At 51.0% G+C, this 21,747-nt stretch overlaps 1 protein-coding gene across 1 annotated transcript; it reads left to right on the top strand.

Moving 5' to 3' along the window:
- Positions 1-4,973: 4,973 nt before the first annotated feature.
- Positions 4,974-16,924, top strand: LOC103190988 (tyrosine-protein kinase Yes-like). Its single transcript, XM_007911914.2, has 14 exons — positions 4,974-5,129; positions 6,547-6,598; positions 7,926-8,028; positions 8,341-8,466; positions 8,968-9,051; positions 9,835-9,921; positions 10,020-10,123; positions 10,602-10,748; positions 11,066-11,206; positions 11,843-12,025; positions 13,057-13,133; positions 14,413-14,566; positions 14,951-15,082; positions 15,926-16,924. The coding sequence occupies exons 2-14, from the start codon at positions 6,565-6,567 to the stop codon at positions 16,090-16,092; spliced, it is 1,539 nt and encodes a 512-aa protein (XP_007910105.1). The 5' UTR covers positions 4,974-5,129; positions 6,547-6,564; the 3' UTR covers positions 16,093-16,924.
- Positions 16,925-21,747: the final 4,823 nt, after the last annotated feature.

Raw genomic sequence — 21,747 nt, forward strand, 5'->3', positions numbered from 1 at the left:
CATCGGCCGCCAGGTCTCCTCCAAAATAGTGTGGGAACACCTGAACGTCATGTATGACATGCAAGCGCTGGTGAGTCGCTGATGCACCAGCCTTTCAGCATGTCTTGTGGGGGACAGGTAGATAAATTGAGTTGGTTCAATTAGAAACTAACAGCACAGAAGAAGGTTATTCAGCCCATTATGTTAATTACTAAGGAGTGTTCTTTGTGACCTGTGATCCGCAGGGATCAGTACTGGGGCCCTATATATATATAATTTGGATGTGGGAATAGAGAGGACTTCTTCACGTTTTCTAATGACACATCCCATTTGAAGTACTGGATTCAGTTGTGGGGACCGTCTGTGGAAGGAGATACTAGCCTTGGAGTAAATGCAGTGACAAGTGATTCTCTGGAAGTCATGGTTTAGGTACGGCGAGAGACCAGATTAAACTTGGTTTATGTTCCTCAGAGTGGAAGAGATAAATAGTGATCTTCTTGATGTGTGGCAAACAATAAAAGGGAATTGACAAGTTAGTTAGGGGACAACCCTTCCTTCTCGTTGTGGACTCCAGAGCAAGGGGTATAGTCGGAATTTATGCAACAATGTAGGAGTGTGAATGCCTGTGTTTTGTATAGATGGCATCTCCCTTGATGGATGGATGCCCTCTACACCTCACAAAAACCAATACGGAACCTCGGCGACCTGTTCGACCCTCAACTGTCCTTCACCCCCCACATCCGTGCCATGACCTGCTCCATCTTTCCCCATCTTCGCAACATTGCCCGGCTCTGCCACTGTCTCTCATCGCAGGCCGCCGAGACCCTCATCCACACACAGGCTTTACATCCAGGCTCGATTACACAAACTCTCTGCTTGTCGGCCTCCCCAACTCCTCCTTCCATAGGCTGCAGATCATCCAGAACTCTGCAGACCGTGTCCTTTCCCGCAACAGCCTCCGTGACCCTATCACCTCCATCCTCGCCCGACTCCACTGGCTTCGCATCACACAGAGGATACAGTTCAAGATCCTGGTCCTCACCTTCAAAGCCCTCCACAGTGGATCCCTGACTGTCCAGCGCCTTGGGACGTCCTTCCAACATGAAAGGCGCTATACAAATGTAATTTGTTGTTCTTGTTGTAGAGGTTATTTTATGCTGGATGTCCCTCTGCTCTGTGTCTGTCCCCAGCATGAGTCTGAGATTCTGCCCTTCCCGAATGGTGAGCGCAATTTTGTTCTTCCCGAGGACATCATCCACGAGGTGAAGGAAGGTAAGGAGACTGTAACTACTGTGGGACATGTCCTTCCTGATGGTACGTTCCCCCTGTGAAGTTTTCTGAGTGTTAGCAATGTCATCCTGCCAGCACTGTGGTGTGTGTGGGAAATCAGTGAGGGGGAGACAGGCGAGTGGGGAGGGGGGAGACAGGCGAGCGGTGGGGGAGGGAGACAGGTGAGCGGGGGGGGGGGGGGAGACAGACGAGTGGGGGGTGAGACAGGCGAGTGGGGGGGCAAGTGAATGGGGGGGAGACAGGCGAGTGTGGGAGAGGGGAAGACAGGCGAGTGTGGGAGGGGGGGAGACAGGCGAGTGTGGGAGGGGGGGAGACAGGCGAGTGGGGGGGGGAGACAGGCGAGTGGGGGGCGGAGACAGGCGAGTGGGGGGGAGACAGGCGAGTGGGGGGGGTGAGACAGGCGAGTCGGGGGGGGTGAGACAGGCGAGTGGGGGAGGGTGAGACAGGCGAGTGGGGGGGTGAGACAGGCGAGTGGGGGGTGGGAGACAGGCGAGTGAGGGTGTACGGAATAGAGACTCACTGGGATGATCTTGGGACCAGAGGAATGAGGCTGTTTTTGCTGGAGGTTGGGATGGGATGTAATAAAGGTTTTCAAACCTGAGTGTCTCCAGTGAACTGACCATTACACCTCCAGTTAAAATCATCATTCACGTAACGGCTGTTTGAAGGACATTGCTGTGTGCAAATTGGCTGCCACGTTTTCTTCCGAATATCCAGTTGCTGCACTTGACAGTAATTCTCTTGGAGTTGTTTCAGCATGGTATGCTCTGGATCAATTGTAAGGATTATTACAAAGAGAGCTATTACAAAGAGAAAGTGGTAAACAGTGTGGTGGATAGTAGCAGACTGCAAAGGGACACGGACAGACTGGTAAAATGGGCAGACACGTGGCAGGTGAAATTTAATGTGGAGAAATGCAAAGGTAATTACTTGGGGAGGACAAGTTTGCAGGGCTATGGGGAGAGAGCGGAGGAGTGGGATTGATTTGGAAGCTCTGTACAAAGAGCCCGGCACAGATACGATGGTCTGAATGGCCTCCTTCTGTGCTGCATAATTCTATGATTCTATAAACTGGGGTCAGGAGTGAGCACCAGAACAGCCACATTGGGCCAAACAGCCACCACCTGCCCATAAACCTTCTTTACTCTGTGATCCACTATTGAGCGCATTGGCGAGTTTTGAGGATTCAGATAGCATTGGTACCAGAGTCAGTCTGGTTAACTGCCTCCACACTAGTGTGACTCTGGTTGCACCCAAACCAGCTGTGCTGTGGCAAACAGATGTGGAGGTTTCACTAGCTGATAGTCCTGTCCTGCTCACTGTCAGGCTCCGATGTGTAACACTTTTCCTGTCACAGGGAAAGCAGGAGCCGAAGAGGAACCGAAGGAAGAACAGAAAGAAGAGATGTCTGAACAGCCTTCCCTGGAGGAGGGTACGTATCAGGCTATGCGCTGTCCGTGACTGGAAATGTTAGATAGCTGCTTGAAAGACAGGAATATCAAAGGTTTGGATCGAGTAGAATGAGCTGCGATTATTGCTCATGTGGAGAATGCCCTCAGTGTAATGATGGCCTGAGGGACCGGTTTCTTTGCTGTAACCTTGGGTGATTCTATCAAATTCTTGTGTTGTGTTGAGCCGGGTCCTTGGGCACTGTTTGTGGGTCTGATTCCATGCACTTTTCTTATTGTTTGTGGAGTGTGGTGTAACCGCAGGCTCCTGTGATCGTGTCAGTGCGCAGAGTGGAACAGCTACACACAGTACAGGTTGGGTAAACCCGCCTCTGCTCAGCCCCAAGCACAGAGCACACCCACACACACTAGGGAGACCTTTCTCATTTTGGTGGCCTCCCGAGTGAGGTTCCTGTCTCACACTGAGTTGTGGGCGGCCCCAGTGCTCACTGACTAGCTGGAGGCTGTCTCATTGCACTAATTAAGAGGAGATTTTCATCCCATTCTTAAGCGGAGCTTGAACCCTGGTTTAAGTGATAATATGCCCTAGAGCAGCCCACAGCTTTCTGTGTGTCTGGAGACTCTGATCTCTTTAAGCTTTCTGCCTCTGCAGGTAATACAAAACCATTGGAGAAGTCGGTGGCCAAAGAGAAAGGGCCTGGCTGTGGGGAACCTGGGGCCAAAGAAGTGATTGACAAGCGGAAGAGGAACCGAGCCACAGCCAACCTGCTCAGTGCAAACAGCAACCCGTCCAGCCCGAGCGGGGCCAAACGCCGACGGGTATAGACCCCACCTGCCCCTCCGCGGACCCCTAACAACACTCCGCAGCACTGCGATTCACACTGAGCCTGAACTGTAGCTGAATAAACCTGCTGCAAAAGTGCAACCAACACGGCTGCTGCAGCAGCAGCTGCTCCTCAAACAGCAGCCAGGAATCATGAGAGATAACAGGCAATGCAAGCCTGGCTCCAGCCTGAGCTCGTGTGCGGTGTCACCGAGCAGAGGGACTGCTGACTGACCCTGCCATTGGGCTTCTGGTGACGGACACGCAGCTGAAATCGGCCCCGCCCGCCAGGGCAGCTGTGGGCACTGAGGGATGGACACTGGTGTAGTGTGACACAGCCTCAGCCTCACCTGCTCTCAGCCTCGCTGTGCGGTTCACCAGCTTGGATCTTCATGTTAGTTATGTTCCGTGTGGCACATATGTTTTAAACGTGTGATTTATGTTTTTCAAACCCATTTGTTATTAAAGCCAGGTTCAATCTCTCCTCTTGCGCCTGTCTGACAAACCTTCTCAGCCTTTGAGTGCAGTGGGGTTGCCGTCTGGCCTCTGCACCTCTTTCTCCTTGAGGGACAGTCCCACTGACTCCCAAGTGGCCCCCAGACCCAAACCTTCATGTTACCAGCTCAGCCTCCGCAGCCAGACCAGTGATCTGAACCTGCTTAATGCTCAGTGTCTGATTACAATGTGGACGGGAGCATTAGGAAATGAGCCTGTCAGTCAGTTAGACAGTCAGTCATTATAGAGAGGCCTCGGGGACAGAACACACTGACAGGAGTGAGGAACACTCAACCGCAGGACATCACACTCAACGTTACAGCTGTCATCTGGCAACCTGCAGCCTGGGCACTGAGACCCGGCCAGGGGTAACCACAACCGCTGGCCTGGCTGAGACGGAACTCCTCAGAAATCAGGAATATGTGATTGCTTAAAAGTACTATAATCCTTGTATTTGATACAGCGCCTTGTCACGTCTTTGAGACGTCTCAAAGCACTTCATAGAATATGCTGTAAAGTGTAGCGACTTATTTTGCGGGTGAAACACGGCAGCCAATTGCACACAGCAGTGTCCCACAAACAGTTGTGAATTGAGTGACCAAATTATTATTATTTATTATTGAGTGACCATGTTACTGACCAAGAGTGATCAAATCAGTCAAGTGGCTGATTCTCAGAGTGAGGACAGTGGATAATTACCCTCCTCTCACTACCTCAGCCCCAACACCACGAGGACCAATTCTAACAGAACCCAAATAATATTTTACACAATAACATGTTTCTAATTCCAACACCTGCCACAAGTTGGTCTGTAGCTTTGTGCTGCCAGTGCAAGGCAATGTTTGCTACTGTGTCACCAGGGGACTTTTGTACAACAGAAAACTGGAATGCCTTCCTCCATCAGGCAGTGTCTGAACCCAGCCCTGTTCTTCCAGCTTCCGCCAGCTTCAGGTGAGGGTGTACTTTGTATTCTCTAGCCGCTGATAAGATCCATTCGCTTGTCTTTACTCTCTACTGAGCGGGTGTGTTTGTGCTGCAGTCACACAGGGAGGTGCTGAGCTGGGCTGCCTGAAGCGAGGGCAGTGCGGAGCCTGCAGCAGGAAGACCTCACCCCAGGACACACGTTGGTGCTGGTGAGTTTACAATATCCTTGTGGTGTTTGTGTTCTGGTGATTGAAGGCAGTGAGTTTGATGGTGGATCTTGGCTTCCCTCACATGTGAAAGTGAAAGGTCTGGGTTCCTGAAAGGATTTTGCTGAGGATGAAGTGTGAGTTAGCTGATTAGCTGCTGGTTTTATTTACACCTCCCAGGGTCAATTCCACTGTCTGCATCTCCATTGCTGGGCAGTCAGTGGCAACATATATAAGTAGCCCCCACCCCCCCAGTCCGTTTGACAGTGGCGGAGCACAACGCTGAGCCAGGGGGACGGAGGAGGTAACCATAATAATAATAATCCTTGCATTTGATATAGCGCTTTTCACGTCTTCTAGACGTCCCAAAGCGCTTCACAGAATATACTGTAAAGTGAATTGACTGTATATTTGTGGGCGAACGCGGCAGCCAATTGCACACAGCAATGTCCCACAATCAGTCGTGGATTGAAAATGACCAATTTATTATTGTTTTTGGTTTTGGAGGGATTATTATTAGGCTCTGTGTGGAGTAAGGAAACTTGCCCAAGGTTTCGCCCTCTGCCGGGAATCAAACTCAGGTCTCTCACTTGCAAAGCGAGTGCTCTAACCACTGAGCTCGGGCACGGTCGAAGAGGGAGGTTGTCAGGAGCGATCTGAAGATGGTGAAGGAAGGGGCAAGGAAGAGGGATAGATGGAGAATATTCCAGAATTTGGATTGTAGTGATTGAAAGTGCAGCGGAGGGCACGAGGGACAAGCAGGAAGCTGGAGCCAGTCGAGCGGAGGCAGTGGGTAGTGGGGTGGGGAGTAAGCAGGTCAGAGAGAGAGTGATGTGCCAGGGCATGGAGGGATTTGAAAATGAGTGTGAGGAACTTGAAATTGATTTGTTTGGGGATGGGAAGCCAGTGGTGAGGACTGGGGTGATGGGGGGACGGAATTTAGTGCAGGAAACGTTATGTGGGCTGCCTCAGAAGCCTTGCAGGTTGAATCGAATGAGACAATTAAAAGGGACAAGAAAAGGGTTATGGGGGTGGATAAAAAGTGGGGGAAATAGAATTGAAAGATCAGATGAGATGTTAAACCGAGGTCCTGTCTGCCTGTTAAAGATCTTGTGGCTCTGTTCGAAAAGAGAAGGGAGTTTCTGACTTCTGGTGTCCTGGTCCTCAAATCCCCCAAATAAAATTGTTCGCTCACTCCATGCCTATACCTGGTGATCAGGTGAGGACAGATATCAATAGGCTGCTGATGGCTCAGCAATGGAGAGTGGGCACTAACGGAGTCGTGTGGGTAGCAGCGAGGTAAAGAGGTAACAAACCATCCCGTATGATATACTGACTGCGTTGGTACACCTCAAACTGTTTGAATAAATGAACTCTCTAGAGCAGCCTCCAGCCTGATTTCTGACTCTCTGTTTTCTAGTGAACTGAAAGTGCACTGATGGCGGAAGGCGGATCATCTCCTTGTACAGGCGGTAAGTGCCACACACGGGTTCAGCTTGGTGCCCTCTCTGGGTGCCCTTTGTGCTGCCAACCACACACTCACCCTCACACACCCGTGCCCCCAACCACACACTGACCCTTGCACACCCACTGTACCCCCAACAATACCCTCTGTACAAACCCTACTGTCGAACATCTCCCCCAATCCCAATTCCCCCAGAAATTCACTTTAAAATGCCTCCTCATTTTTGTTGTTTGTGGTACTTGAGCTCACTGGCTGCCTTATAGAAACATAGGAACAGGAGTAGACCATTCAGCCCCTCGAGTCTGCTCCACCATTCTATTAAATCACGGCTGATCTGTACCTCAACCTGAATTTTCCGCCTTTGCCCCATATCCCTTGATCCCCTGACCTAACAAATATCTATCCACCTCAGTCTTGAAAATCTGAATGGATCCATTATCCACTACCTTTTGGGGAAGAGAGTTCCAGATTCCCACTGTCCTTTTGGTGGAAAAACTGCTTCCTGGTTTCACTTGTTTGTCTCCATGTCAGTGATCAGTGGTTAGAGCACTCGCTTTGCAAGTGAGAGACCTGAGTTCAATTCCAGGCAGAGGGCCAAACCTTGGGCAAGTGTCCTTACTCCACACAGAGTAATAATAATCCCTCCAAAACAAAACAATAATAAATTGGTCATTTTCAATCTACGCCTGTTTGTGGGACATTGCTGTGCGCAATTGGCTGCCGCGTTCGCCCACAAATATACAGTCCATTCACTTTACAGTCTATTCTGTGAAGCGCTTTGGGACGTCCTCCCGACGTGAAAAGCGCTATATCAAATGCAAGGATTATTATTATTATTACTTATTTCTAGATTATTATCATTTCCAGTTAAAGTCACTAACTTAGCTCCTGTCTGGCCTGTGTTTCATGCAGGAAGGGACACCTCCTCCCTCTCCCCCCCCACCCCGCCCCCAGCAGCAGGTTTATTTAGCTGCGGTGCTGATTTATATTCCCTACAAATTCACTCCAAAAATTCATCAGCTGCACATCTTGTGTGCTAGACGTCGCTGGTATTAGCTGCCACATTTGTCTCCATTAACAACATTCCCATTGTTTCTAATGAATCCCATCTGCAAAGTGCTATGGGGCGTCTCTTGTCTATGAACGACGCTGTGTAAATGTGTTTGTAGCTGTTGTTGTTGTGAAGTGGAGGATGTCCTGGCCGACGGTAACTGTGTGATACTGTGGGGACTTGGTGATTAGTGACTAAGGAATTGTAGCCGCCGTGGACCTCGCTGTTTGCTCAGTGTGTTACAAGCCACGTTTACTCTCTGATAAACCCCTGTTTGCTGCAGGAACCACAGTAAAGATTGCCATCGCAATGTACAACTTCAAAACACGTGAAGAGGATGAGTTGGCTTTTGAGAAGGGAGAGATAATCAGGGTGCTGAACAAAGTGTGAGTTCCAATGCTCTTGACCTTTCTACACATTGCTTGCAATCTTCTCCCCTCCCCTTGGGTCAAGACACCATGTTTGTCTATGTCTATGACATCGGTGGTGTGGATGTGACCACGAGAGACTGAAGCCCCAGCACTGAGCTCAGGCTACCCTGAGCTTCTGATCTGGTGCATTGATGAGAACCAGAAATGAATTCAGACGGTGGTGTAACCACTGGCTTATGAGCAAATGTCACGATGGAAGTAAAGATCCTGATGAAAGGTCCTGACGATGCTAAGGGCCTCAGAAACAAAGTGTGTGTGTGATTGCAGGAATGATGGCTGGTGGTACGCCAGCTCTCTGAGAACAGAAGCAGCAGGTCTGATCCCCAGCAACTATGTGAAGACCCTGGATGATGAGGAGAATGAACAGATGGCACCAGTGGGGGAGGACGAGGGGTAGGTGCCTGTATTAGTCTTTATTACACAATCATGCCTTCCCCGGCTCACCTGTTGTACCTGGCTGAGTGACACAGTGTCCTGGATTGAGTGACCAAATTTAAAAAAAAAACATTTTTTAAGTGATTATTACCCCCGGAAAAGGGATCCGCCAATCAACTAACAACCGTGTTTCTACTTACTGCTAAATAAATAACAGAGGCGTGTGAGTGGAGTAAGGAAACTTGCCCAGCGTTTCGCCCTGCCCGGGAATCGAATCCAGGTCCTCTCACTTGCGAGGCGAGTGCTCTAACCACTGAGCTACAGGATTCTACCTGAATGGCACAGTGTCCTGAAAGCTTCACTTCTCAAATATGCGACCCAACCAGTTTGGAACCATTTGCTCACTCTGGCTGGTTTTGCTTTGGTTAAAGTTGTTACGAGCATGATTGTCGGTGTTTAATGTGTGACGGCTTTTGGACAATTCCTTGCCCTGAATAAAGACCGGTTTCCATGTTTCAGATCTGAAGGGCAATGTGCCAAGTCTCCTGCTTCTGATCAAACCATCAGTGACTCAACTTCAGACACCAAACCACTGGAGGAGAGGTAGGTTCCTATGCTCACAGCCTAGAAATACTGTCACTTTCTCTAGTTAATTATTGTCAAAATGTGCTTCCCCAGAGAATGGACAGGCCTGGGAGCTCAGTTAGAGGGGGTGTTTAAAGCTTTTCTAAAAAAAGAATAATATGGTCACTCTACCCATGACTGTTTGTGGGACACTGCTGTGCGCAATTGACTGACTGCCACGTTTCACCCACAAAATATATAGACAATTCACTTTACAGTATATTCTGTGAAGCGCTTTGCGACATCTCGAAGACGTGATGAGGCGCAATATCAAATGCGAGGATTATTATTATTGAGGCTCCATTCCAATCCAAACCTTCATTCTTCACAATTATGATATAAATATAGAAAATCTCACAGAGAGCGTGAAGCCAGAGTGACAGACAGCCTGGGTAGCTTTCCGCAGTGATTTCTTCATGACCCAGGAGGAGAGAACCATCAGGTAGATAATCTCTGGTTGATTCAAGGTGCACCACTTGCTGTTTATCAGAGAATTAATTCAGCAGAACATCCTGATTACCCGTTGCTCTTTGCCCAGGTCCCGCCCGGGTGAGAATGGCTGACACCAGCAGGAATCCGAAATCCTTGTTCCGGTCGGGTTCTGAGTTGTAACCCATTTGGCTCAGCCACAAGAGGCCGCTGCCCACCCTCTGTCTGCCAGGCAGTACTGGTGGTGTTCAGATTAGCCACAGCAGCCTTGCCAGTCTTGTAGTTTCAAGCTGGCAAGATTGTTATTATTATTATTGTTATTCCATGTTTCAGATCTGAAGGACACTGTGCCACGCCTCTTGCTTCCAACCAAGACACCAGTGACTCGATTTCAGACACCAAACCACTGGAGGAGGAGAGGTAGGTTCCTGTGCTCGACTTCAGACACCAAATTCTATATATAATATCCTATATACAGTTCTCCTGTCACTCGCTCCTCTCTGGTCTCTTTCTCACAGGTGGTTCTTCACAGGCATTGATTGGCGAGAGGCAGAGGAGATGATCCTGGAGCCGGAGTATAACGTTGGAACTTTCCTGATCAGAGAGAGTATCTCCAGACCAGGCGAGTGTTTCTCTGGACCGCAAACACACACGCACTGTTTCTCGGCCAGGGAGACTTGGTTTAATAATAATAATAATAATTGTTGATTTGATGCAGCGCCTTTTCACGTCTTCGAGACATCTCAAAGCGCTTCACTGTAAAGTGAATTGACTGTATATTTTGTGGATGAAACGCGGCAGCCAATTGCACACACCAGTGTCCCACAAACGGTCATGGATTTAGTGATCATGGATTTATTTATTTTTGAAGGGATCCAGAAAAGCTATTATTACCTTCCAGAAAGTGATCCGCCAATCGACTAAGAAGCGGGTTCCAACGTACTGCTGGTAAACAGAACCATGTGTGTGTGTCTGTGTGTATGGAGCAAGGAAACTAGCCTGAGGTTTCGAGGCGAGTGCTCTCTAACCACTATGGTCCCGGGGCTCTGCTTGTGTCGCCTAATCCTCAACTGAGCTTGTTTTCCTTGTGTGTTGATCAGGTAGCTACACCCTGTCAGTGCGGCACTGGGATCCCACGCTGGGAAATAGAGTTCTTCATTACAAGATAGAGACCAGCCCCAGTGGTTACTACTGCAACTCCCGCGTCAAGTTTATCAGTTTACAGGAGATGGTTAAGTATTACCGCGGTGAGCTCGAGTTTCTGGGTATATTAAAGTGACTAGCCTTGGGGGAGGGGGGCAGTGTGTGTGGGGGGTGGGCAACTGAGCAAAGCCATTACTCTTTCCATTACCGCCCCCCCAGCCTCCACTATTCCTCCAGATCAAATGCATTTACTGGCTCTCGCTGGCACCCAGTGAGTGAGGCTGAGCCGGGGGTAGGGAGGACTGTCAGTGTGTAAGCGTGCACAGGGACGCTGTGCTGGGTAGAATTGTGACAGAGGGAGCTTTATCAAACACAAGACTAATTATGATCTGATCTGCTTGATTGGAATGTAACCGTTTAGAGAACACAGATGGTCTGTGCCAGAGGCTGTCCAGCTCCTCCATCAGAAGGCAGCGGAGATGTCGTTCACAGTCCGGTGGCTCTGAGATTGCGAGGGAGGCTCTGAGGCTGGGACCGGGGAGTGTGGGGGAAGCCTGGATGGGTAAGGAATGATCCAAGGATTGGTTCAGGTCCTGCCGGCGGGTGAGTTTGGGTGATATCGAGCAGGAGATACGCCATACTCTTCTTCCAAGTAACATTGTGGATCTTTGGCATCGCTCTGAATATCGGGGTCAGACTCACTGTCCTCTTAGCCCCTGGATAAAGTGGCAAACGTCACCGCATTAATAATAATAATCCTTTCATTTGATATGGCGCCTTATCACGGCTTCAAGATGTCTCAAAGCGCTTCACAGGATACACTGTAAAGTGAAATGACTGTAAATTTTGTGGGCGAAACACGGCAGCCAATTGCGCACAGCAGTGAGTGTCCCACAAACAGTCGTGGATTGAGTGACCAAATTATTATTATTTACTCTATCTTAATTTTTTGAAAGGATTATTACCCCCAGAAAAGTGATCCACCATTCAACTAACAACAGTTCCTACTTACTGCCGGCTACATAGGGGTGTGTGGAGTAAGGAAACTTGCCAATGCTTCGCCCTGTCCGGGAATCAAGCCCAGGTTCTCTCGCTTGTGAGGCGAGCTCTCTGACCACTGAACTACAGGACTCCACATCGAAATACATCAGCCACTTGTTCCAGGCACCAGTTACACTGTGAATCATGTTCTCTGTAGATATTAACAAAGTCCAGCGCAAGGTGTTTGTGCGAGTGAGGGACCTGCAGACCAGCTCGCAGGATGATTTCCGCAGAGAGGCTGAGGTGAGGAGGGGTCTGCAGCACGAGCGGCTCGTGAGCTTCCTGGGAATGGTCATCACTTCCGAGCCCATGCTCATCATCAGCGAGTTCATGGTGAAAGGTAACGTCCATCACACCCAGCCCAGCCCCACCCCCAACCTCAGCCCCACCCCCACTCCAGCCCCACCCCCAACCTCAGCCCCACCCCCAACCTCAGCCCCACCCCCCTCCAGCCCCACCCACAAACTCAGCCCCACCCCCAACCTCAGCACCACCCCCAACCTCAGCCCCACCCACAACCCACTCCACCCCCAACCTCAGCCCCACCCCCCTCCAGCCCCACCCCCAACCTCAGTCCCACCCCCACTCCAGCCCCACCCCCAACCTCAGCCCCACCCACACCCCACTCCACCCCCAACCTCAACTCCAGCCCCACCCCCAACCTCAGCCCCACCCACAACCCACTCCACCCCCAACCTCAGCCCACCCCCCTCCAGCCCCACCCCCAACCTCAGTCCCACCCCCACTCCAGCCCCACCCCCAACCTCAGCCCCACCCACACCCCACTCCACCCCCAACCTCAACTCCAGCCCCACCCCCAACCTCAGCCCCACCCACAACCCACTCCACCCCCAACCTCAACTCCAGCCCCAACCTCAGCCCCACCCACAACCCACTCCACCCCCAACCTCAACTCCAGCCCCAACCTCAGCCCCACCCCCCTCCAGCCCCACCCCCAACCTCAGTCCCACCCCCACTCCAGCCCCACCCCCATCCTCAGCTCCACCCCCAACCTCAGCCCCACCCCCCTCCAGCCCCACCCCCAACCTCAGTCCCACCCCCACTCCAGCCCCACCCTCAACCTCAGCCCCACCCCCAACCTCAGCCCCACCCCCAACCTCAGCCCCACTCCACCCCCAACCTCAACTCCAGCCCCACCCCCAACCTCAGCCCCACCCACAACCCCCTCCAGCCCCACCCACAACCTCAGCCCCACCCACAACCCACTCCAGCCCCACCCCCAACCTCAGCCCCACCCACAACCCCCTCCAGCCCCACCCCCAACCTCAGCCCCACCCACAACCCACTCCAGCCCCACTCTCAGTCCCACCGTCAGATAACGCAGTGATGGAATGTCTCCTTTCTCTGAAGGAAATTTAAACAATTACTTGAGAAATGATCTGGGAAAACAGCTGGAGCCAGTGGTGCTGATTGACTTCGCAACACAGGCAAGTCAACAGACAGCAAGAGGGTTAGATCTCGTTATCACAACACATTGCAGCTCCGGGGGGGCTGTTAGGGAGGGTGAGGGTATGGGGGCTTGTGGGGGGAGTCGGCTGTGGGGTGAGTCGGCTGTGGGGGGGGCTTTGAGTGGGGGGCTGTGACTGGGGGGTTCGTAGGGAGCGAAGCCCTCAGGGGTTGTGGTGGTGGTGGGGGCTGTATGGGGGAGTAAGGGTGTGTGGGGGGATGGGGGGGGAAGTGGAGGACAACAAGAATAAATTTCACTTCTCTGGCTCAACATCAAGAACCTCTTAGATGCTTTACAAACACTGAGCGGGAGCCCAAGCCGGGATGGGGTTAAGGGGAGGGAGGTGGCTGAAGGGAGATGTTTACGGAAAGGGAGAGTGTAAGCTGGAGGGATTTCAGAAGGAACCGTCTGATCCTAAGGATGGCACTTCCAACAAGTCCGTTTTCCCCCAGCACTGCAGTGGAGCATTAGCCTAGACTGAGCTCACATGAACTCCCAATGTGGAGCGCAAACCCACTGGGTGATAGTGGAAGACGTGGAAGGGGGTCAAGTGTGTTTTGAGAATGACATTGGTTTTGAAGGGGAGGAGTGGGGGTAGTGTGTGTGAGTAAAGGGCTAACGGGGTGAGAAGCGGCAGCTTGGTGGACCCAAGCTGGATAGAAATGAAGTTGAGGGCTGGTGGTGGTCCTGATCCCAACCCCCAGCTTGGGTCCAAATCCTTGACTGTCTAGAAATGTAATTTGTTGTTGTTGTGGTTGTTGTTGTGCTGGTCATGGTGTGGCTAATAATAACAACAACAAATTGCATTTACACAACACTTTTCATGTCGGGAGGATGTCCCAAGGCGCTGGATAGTCAGGGATTTGGACCCGAGCTGGGGGTTGAGGTCAGAACAGGGGGAGGGCAGGGAGAGTAGGCGTAGGAGGGTGACCAAAGGTGCAGTCGAAGAGTAGGGTCTTGAGATGTGCCTTGAAGCAGGCAAGAGAGGGAGTGAGGTGAAGGGATTGTGGGATGGAGTTCCACAGGGTGGGAGCAGAGAAGCTGAGGGCCCGATCGCCAATGGTGGGGTGGGCCGGGCAGGGGACGTGGCATAGGCCAGAGCCTGCTGAGCGGGTGGGTCAATATGACTTTAGCAGGTCACAGAGGTAGGAAGGAGCAAGGCTGTGACTGTGTGACCGTGAGGGTTGAGGAGGCTGGAGGCAGCAGTGGATTATGAACTTGGGTGTAGAGGAGTGACAACACCTCTGCTCCTGTTTCAGATTGCCCAGGGAATGGTTTACATGGAGGAGAATTCTTACATCCATCGGGATTTGAGATCTGCCAATGTCTTTCTGTCTGAAACACTGGAGTGCAAGATTGGGGGCCTGAGTCTCGCACGCAAACTCGAGAGCAACAAATATATTCTGGAAAACGGTACAGCATGCTCATTAACTATAGTATAACAATAATAATCCTTGCATTTGGTATAGGACCTTATCACATCATTGAAACGTCGCAAACCACTTTGTGGGCGAAACGTGGCAGCCAATTGCGCACAGCGGTGTCCCACAAACAATTGTGGATTGAGTGACCAAATTATTATTTTTTAAGGGATTATTGTCATTCGACTTGGATTCTTGTTTCGCCCACAAAATAAGTAGTCACCACGCTTTACAGTGTATCCTGTGAAGCGCCTTGAGACATCTTGAAGATGTGATAAGGTGTTATATCAAATACAAGGACTATTGTTATTATTAATATTCTCAACATGACCTGCCAAGTCCTCAGGAAATCATTCACATTTTTGTGTATTTCTAGACGCGAAAATTGCAGTGAAATGGGCAGCTCCTGAGGTCTTCCTGAAGGGATACCACACAACGCAGTCTGACATCTGGGCATTCGGAGTCCTCCTCATGGAGCTGGTCATGGGCGGGCACAGCCCGTACCCAGGTGGGAAAACCTTCCCTGGGGTCTGAGGGCATGAACGGTGGAGCTGCTCAGCCAGAGACCAAAGGGGGCTTTGCCAGCCTTGAGCTCCATTCGCTGGTCGAGCTCTGTGTGTATATGGTGTGTGTGGTGTGTATGGTATGTGTGATGTGTGTGTATGTGTGGCGTGTGTGTGGTGTGTATGGTATGTGTATGTGTGTTACGTGTGGTGGTGTGTATATGATGTGTGTGATGTCTTGTGTGTGGTGTGAATGTTGTGTGTGTGGTGTGGGTGTGTGTGGTGTGTGTGTCCCGTCAGTCTGACCTGTGCCTGTTGACCACAAAGTGTCTTTGAGAGAAATGGCAAAGCTGGTGTCTAATTTGTGATCATAGCAAATTGATTTTGATGCGATTCCTGAGTTTAGAAGGTTAAGAGTTGATCTAATTCAGGTTTTTAAAATAATAATAATAATCTAATTCAATTGAGGTTTTTAATATAATAAACGGATTCAATAGGGTAGCTACAGATAAACTATTTCTTCTGGTGAAGGAATGCAGAACATGGGACTTTGTCTTAAAATCAGAGCCAGGCCAGTTAGGAGTGAAATCAGGGGCAGTTTTTCACCGAAAGGGAAGTGGAAATCTGGAACTCTCCCCCATAAAGAATGTGGATGCTGGAGGGAAAGAGATGTTTGTTAGGTCAGAATATTAAGGGATACGGGGCAAAGGCGAGTAATTGGAGTGGAGATGCAGATCAACCATGATCTTATGGATTGACAGATCAGGCTTGAGGGGCTGAATGGCCTCCTCCTGTTCCTATGTTCCTATATATTTAACCATATGTGTGTCTGGTCTGATGCGTTTCAGGAATGTCTTTCAAACAAACTGTGGCGTTTGTGCAGAGTGGGCAGCGGATGAAGTGTCCGAGCGGGTGCAGTGAGGAGCTCTATGGCATCATGCTGGCTTGCTGGGTCGAGCAGCCCCACAAACGGCCATCTTTTATACAATTACTGGCTCTGCTGGAAATCCTTTAACTCTCTGCCTCCTGATTGCCTCCACAGTGTGTGAGTCCTGGACGCATCACAGCTGTCATTCACCATTCAGCACTTTAACGGATACTCTGTTTTGAAGCATTTTTACCAAGTTTATTGCCAATTTGTCTGTCTGATCATCACCAACACTTTGCTCGCTCAGTACTAGGCAGTGAATGGAAGCAAACAGAGAGTTCCCCGAGCCATCGCTTCATAATAATAATACTTGCATTTGATGTAGCGCCTTATTATGCTGTCACGGTCACTTTGTTTTAATTAATGCTCTACCTCTTTCTAATGATATTTGCTGTAGATGATCTGTGTACATAGAGTTTGTGTAAAATAAGAGCTTTTGCTTTAAGCGCATTTATGATCTAGGGACCAGAATATAATTTTAAAGCGGTACAGCCTTGACAACACGAAGTCCGTGACCTGGGTGAGTGTTGCAACAGAAAAGGCAGGAAAGGTTATGTGGGTCCTGGAGCGGGAACCGACTGGTGCGTTGGAATGGGAGGAGATTGAAATTGGAAGGAAAAGTATCAACGTGATACATTGGAAAGGGAAGGAGTTAGAACAATATAAAAGGAGGGGCTTAATTGAACTCAGGGTCATTCTTCGCCTTTAATGTCATCAAGGAGGTTTGTACTGACCTGAGAGCCTCGCCTCCAGGTCAAGATTGTTTTTTTTTGTTAACTAACTTTGAATAAAGCTGCTAGTGTCATAGTTTAGTGTCATGGTATTTCTATTTCTTAACATTGCGACAGTTATCATGTTCCGGGCAGTGTAAGTGAGGCATAGGGTTAAGGAACAATAAAACATGGTTGAATTATCCGTACAGTGCATCTCGAATCTGTTAAATTCAAGGAGAGACAAAAACAGGTTACTGTGGAAGTCCGCTGTCTGGTAGTGCGATGGACACTGATTGAAGTATCCCATTGTCGTCGTGTGTATATTCTTTTTTTAAGGGAATATTACCCCTGGAAAAGTGATCTGCCATTGATTAACAATCGGGTTCTTATTTATTGCTAGGTAAACAGAGGCGTGTGGAGTAACAAAACTCGCCCAACATTTCGGCCTGCCCAGGAATCAAATCCATGTCTTCTCGCTTGCGAGGCGAGTGCTCTAACCACTAAACCACCGGTCTCCACAGATTACAAGATACTGGCATTTCATGAAGTTGCTGTAAAGTTGCCGACCATTTCCGACCTCAGCATAGTGGACAAGGCCATCTCGGATCACTTTTTCATCTCCTTCTCTCACATCCCTCCTCCACTAAGTCTTCAACCATCCTCTACCGCCCTTGAAAAAGGCTACCCCCTGAGACCTTCACAAAGGCCCTCTCATCATCAAATATCCTATCCCTCTGGCCCTCCACCCGCAGAGATCCTGAAGCAGCCGTCCAGCTGCTCCATGATCGCCTCTCCTCCCCCTTCAACTCCCTCGTGCCCCTGAAGTCTAGGACAATCTCCAAACCCACCCGATCACCCTGGTACAATAACCATCTCCGCTGCCTAAAAACCCAAAGCTGGCTGCTCAAGCGCAGATGGCGGAAAACTGGCCTGACAGTCCACCACCAACTGTGGCTCGAACATTTGAAGGTTACCGCTGTTCTTTGACTCGTGCAAAAACGGCTTCTACTCCAACATCATCTTGGAGGCTAAACACAACCCAAAAATCCTTTTTTCCACCACCCACTAACTTCTCCGTGCCCCCACTCAGGCCTCCTCAATCTTCGTATCAAATGCCAAGTGCGAGGAGGTCATGGACTTCTAAAATACTTAACATCCGCCAGGCAGCCTCATCCACCTGCCCCTTGTCACCCACCACCACACCCTCTCTGCCCCCCTCATCCTCCCCATCATCAGCTCCTACCACCACCCCCATTCTACATTCCTTCCTTCCCATCTCTCCCTCCTCCCTCTCACCCACCATCACCTCCATGAAACCCACCACCTGCTGCCTCGACCCCCTCCCCACCAACTGGTCACCCAGCTCCCCCTCCTCTGCCCACTACTGGCTGACATCATCAACTAATCCCTCTTCTCCGGATCAGTCCCTGCCTCCCTCAAAACTGCTGTCATCACCCCCCTCCTGAAAAAACCCTCCCGAGATCCCTCAAACCCCAGCCATTACCGCCCTATTTCTAACCTGCCCTTCCTCTCAAAAGCTCTAGAACGCGTTGTTGCCAACCAACTCCGCGCACACCTCTCCTCCCACTCCCTCTTTGAACCCCTCCAGTCCGGTTTCCGCCCACAGTACAGAGACTGCGATTGTGAAAGTCACAAACAACATCCTCTCTATCTGTGACCAGGGCTCCCTCTGCCTCCTTGTCCTCCTGGACCTCTCCACTGCGTTCGACACAGTCGATCATTCTATCCTCCTCTACTGCCTCCTCTACTACTCATCCACCTCAGTGGGACCGCAGTCGCCCGGTTCGAGTCCTACCTCACAAACCGCCAGCAGTACATCTGCACAAACGGCTTCTCCTCCCGCTCTCACCCGGTTACCTGTGGGGTACCCCAAGGATCCATCCTTGGCCCCTCCTCTTTCTGATCTATATGCTCCCTCTTGACATGGGTACATTTCCACATGTATGCAGACTCTACTTTTCCACCTCTCTTTGTGACCCCCAGTCCCCCGATGTTCTGTCAGCTGCCTGTCAGACCTCAGGAGCTGGATAAGTGCAAACTTCCTTCAGCTAAACGTTGACAGGACGGAAGCCGTACTCTTTGGCTCTCGTCAACGTCTAAAATCTCACGGCTCTCACCTCCTCCACCTACCCGACCTCCCCCTAAAACTCTCCAAACCCATACGCGACCTCGGCGTCAGGTTTGACCTCCAATTATCCTTCCTCCCCCACATCCGGTCCCTCACCAGCACCGCCTTCTACCACCTCCGACGCATCGCCTGTCTCCGCCAATACCTCTCCCCAAAAGCCGCTGAAACCCTGGTCCAGGCCTTTGTCACCTCTCGGCTGGACTACTCTAACGCCCTCCTCGCCGGCCTCCCCTCCACCACCATCCATAAAATCCAAATCATTCAAAACTCTGCCGCTCGCATTCTCACCCGCACCAACTCCGCTCCCCGATCCCCCCAGTCCTGGCCAGACTGCACCGGCTGCCTGTCCCAGAGAGGATCGACTTCAAGATCCTCACCCTTGTCTTCACGTCCCTGCACTCCTCTGCACCCCCCGACCTCTCTGACCTAATAATAATCCCTCCAAAAAAACAAAACAATAATAAATTGGTCATTTTTAATCCATGACTTTGTGGGACGCTGCTGTGCCCAATTGGCTGCCGCGTTCGCCCACAAGTATACAGTCAATTCACTTTACAGTATATTCTGTGAAGCGCTTTGGGAAGTCTTGAAGATGTGAAAAGCGCTATATCAAATGCAAGGATTATTATTAAGGATTATTATTATTATCCTCAAAATAGTACCCCTTCCTAATATCTGCGCCACAACTGGCACCGCCTTCCATCACCTCCGGAACATCGCCAAACTACGGCACTACCTCACCTCTCACGCGGCTGAAACTCTGGTCCACGCCTTTATCACCTCAAGGCTGGACTATGGAACTCTCTCCTCGCCGGCCTTCCCGGCCCTCCCTCCACACTGCAGGTCATTCAGAACTCTGCAGCTCGTGTACTGTCCCGCACCAGGCTTCGGGACCACATCACTCCCACCCTCACCCTCGCCCTCACCCTCGCTCACCTCCACCGACTCCCCATCCCCCAGAGGATCGAATTCAAGATCCTCATCCTCACCTACAAGGCCATTCACGGCCTCGCTCCCTCCTACCTCTCTGACCTACTATCCCCCTACCTACCTGCCCGTACCCTCCGTTCCTCTGGCTCCGGTCTGCTCCACATCCCCCGCCCCAACCGCCCTACCATCGGTGGTCGGGCCTTCAGCCTCTCAGCCCCGAGGCTCTGGAACTCTATCCCCCAGTGCCTTCGCCGCTTCCTCCCTTTCCTCCTTCAAGGCCGGTCTCAAGAACCTTCTCTTTGACCTTCAGCCTTCAGCTCCCCTCTCGACTCTCTACCCCCTCCTCGCTCCCTCCCTTCCCTCCCCTCACCCTGACCATTTCCCCCCTCCTCGCTCCCTCCCTTCCCTCACCCTGACCATTTCCCCCTTGCTCGGATCCTGACCCAACTGTCCAGCGCCTTGGGACGTCCTCCAGACGTGAAAGGCGCTCTATAAATGAAATCTTGTTGTTGTATCTTGTTGTTTCGTTTCTCCGGGTCTGGCCTCCTCCTCATCCCCCGAGTCCTCCAATCCACCCTCGGCGGCTGTGTCATCAGCCACTATGCCCCGAGGCTCTGGAACTCCCTTCCTCACTCCCTTCGTCTCGTTCCCTCCCTTCCCATTTTCAGGTCTCTGCTGAAGACCTTTCTTTTCGACCGCACCTTTGGTCACCTTCCCCCACCTCCCCCTGGCCCCTCCCCCTGGCTCCTGCCCACCCCTGCCCCTCCCCCTGGCCCCTCCCCTTGGGTCCTGCCCCTCCCCTGGCTCCTGCCCCTCCCCCTGGCTCCTCCCCCTCCCGCTGGCTCGGCCCTGGGATCTGTTACTGTAAAGAGACGCTGTCCAGTGTGGAGGGCGCTATATAAAGCCAAGTTGTTGTTGTTGCTGTTGTAAAGTCAAAACTTCTCAAAGTGCTTCACAAGAACAGTCAAGACTATGCAAAGGTTGACACCTCCAATAATACAACACTTCCCCCAGGACTACACTAGAATGACAACCTAGACTGTGAGCTTAATATCCTGACTTTTCTCTTGAAGCCATAGTTCTCTGACCCAGGCTTGAAAGTGTGATCAGTTGAACCAAAGTGTCACACTTTCCATCTTGGGACGTCCTTATTGGGAAGCGGTGCCTTAATGGTAAATTGGAGCTGAGGTACAGATCAGCCAAGATCTCATAGAATGGTGGAACAGGCTTGAGGTGCTGAATGGCCTGTTTGTCTGTTCCTGTGGTACTGGAGAGTTCCCCTCTACTTGCTGCCTTCCTGAATGATCAGACATCCTTGCATTCAGAGAAAAGCAGGTGCAGATAAAGGTCTTGTTCTTGGCAACTTGTCTGCGTGTGTTTAGGAGAACCTCTAACACAAAGTACAAATGAAGCACATGCCTGCAGGATAAGGCTCTCATTGCACCTCCTCATCAACCACTTCACGTGTAATGTCAACAACAACAACAAATTACATTTACGCAGAGCCTTTCACATCGGGAGGTTGTCCCAAGGTGCTGGACAGTCAAGGATTTGGACCTGAACTGGAGGTTGGGATCAGGAGGGGTGGAGGGCAGGGAGGATAGGGGTAGAAGGGTAGCTGAAGGCACGGTTGAAGAGGAGGGTCTTGAGACATGCTTTGACGGAGGCAAGGGAGGGAGCGAGGAGAAGGGACTGAGGAATAGAGTTCCAGAGGGTGGGGGGAAGAGGGTGAAGACCCGACTGCTGATGGTGGAGCGGGCTGGGCAGGAGACGTGATGCAGGCTGGAGGGAGCGGACAGATTGATATGGCGATAAGAGCCCGATTACTGCATCAATCTAGCAATCCCATTGGCACATCAGCTACCTGAATAAGCCTGCCTGCCGAGTCGTACTACAAAACACACCACCAAAGGTCCACAGGTACAAGAAACCACATTCATTTCACACCCT

Source organism: Callorhinchus milii, unplaced genomic scaffold (assembly GCF_018977255.1).
Source record: "Callorhinchus milii isolate IMCB2004 unplaced genomic scaffold, IMCB_Cmil_1.0 Scaffold987, whole genome shotgun sequence".
Lineage (NCBI taxonomy): Eukaryota > Metazoa > Chordata > Chondrichthyes > Chimaeriformes > Callorhinchidae > Callorhinchus > Callorhinchus milii.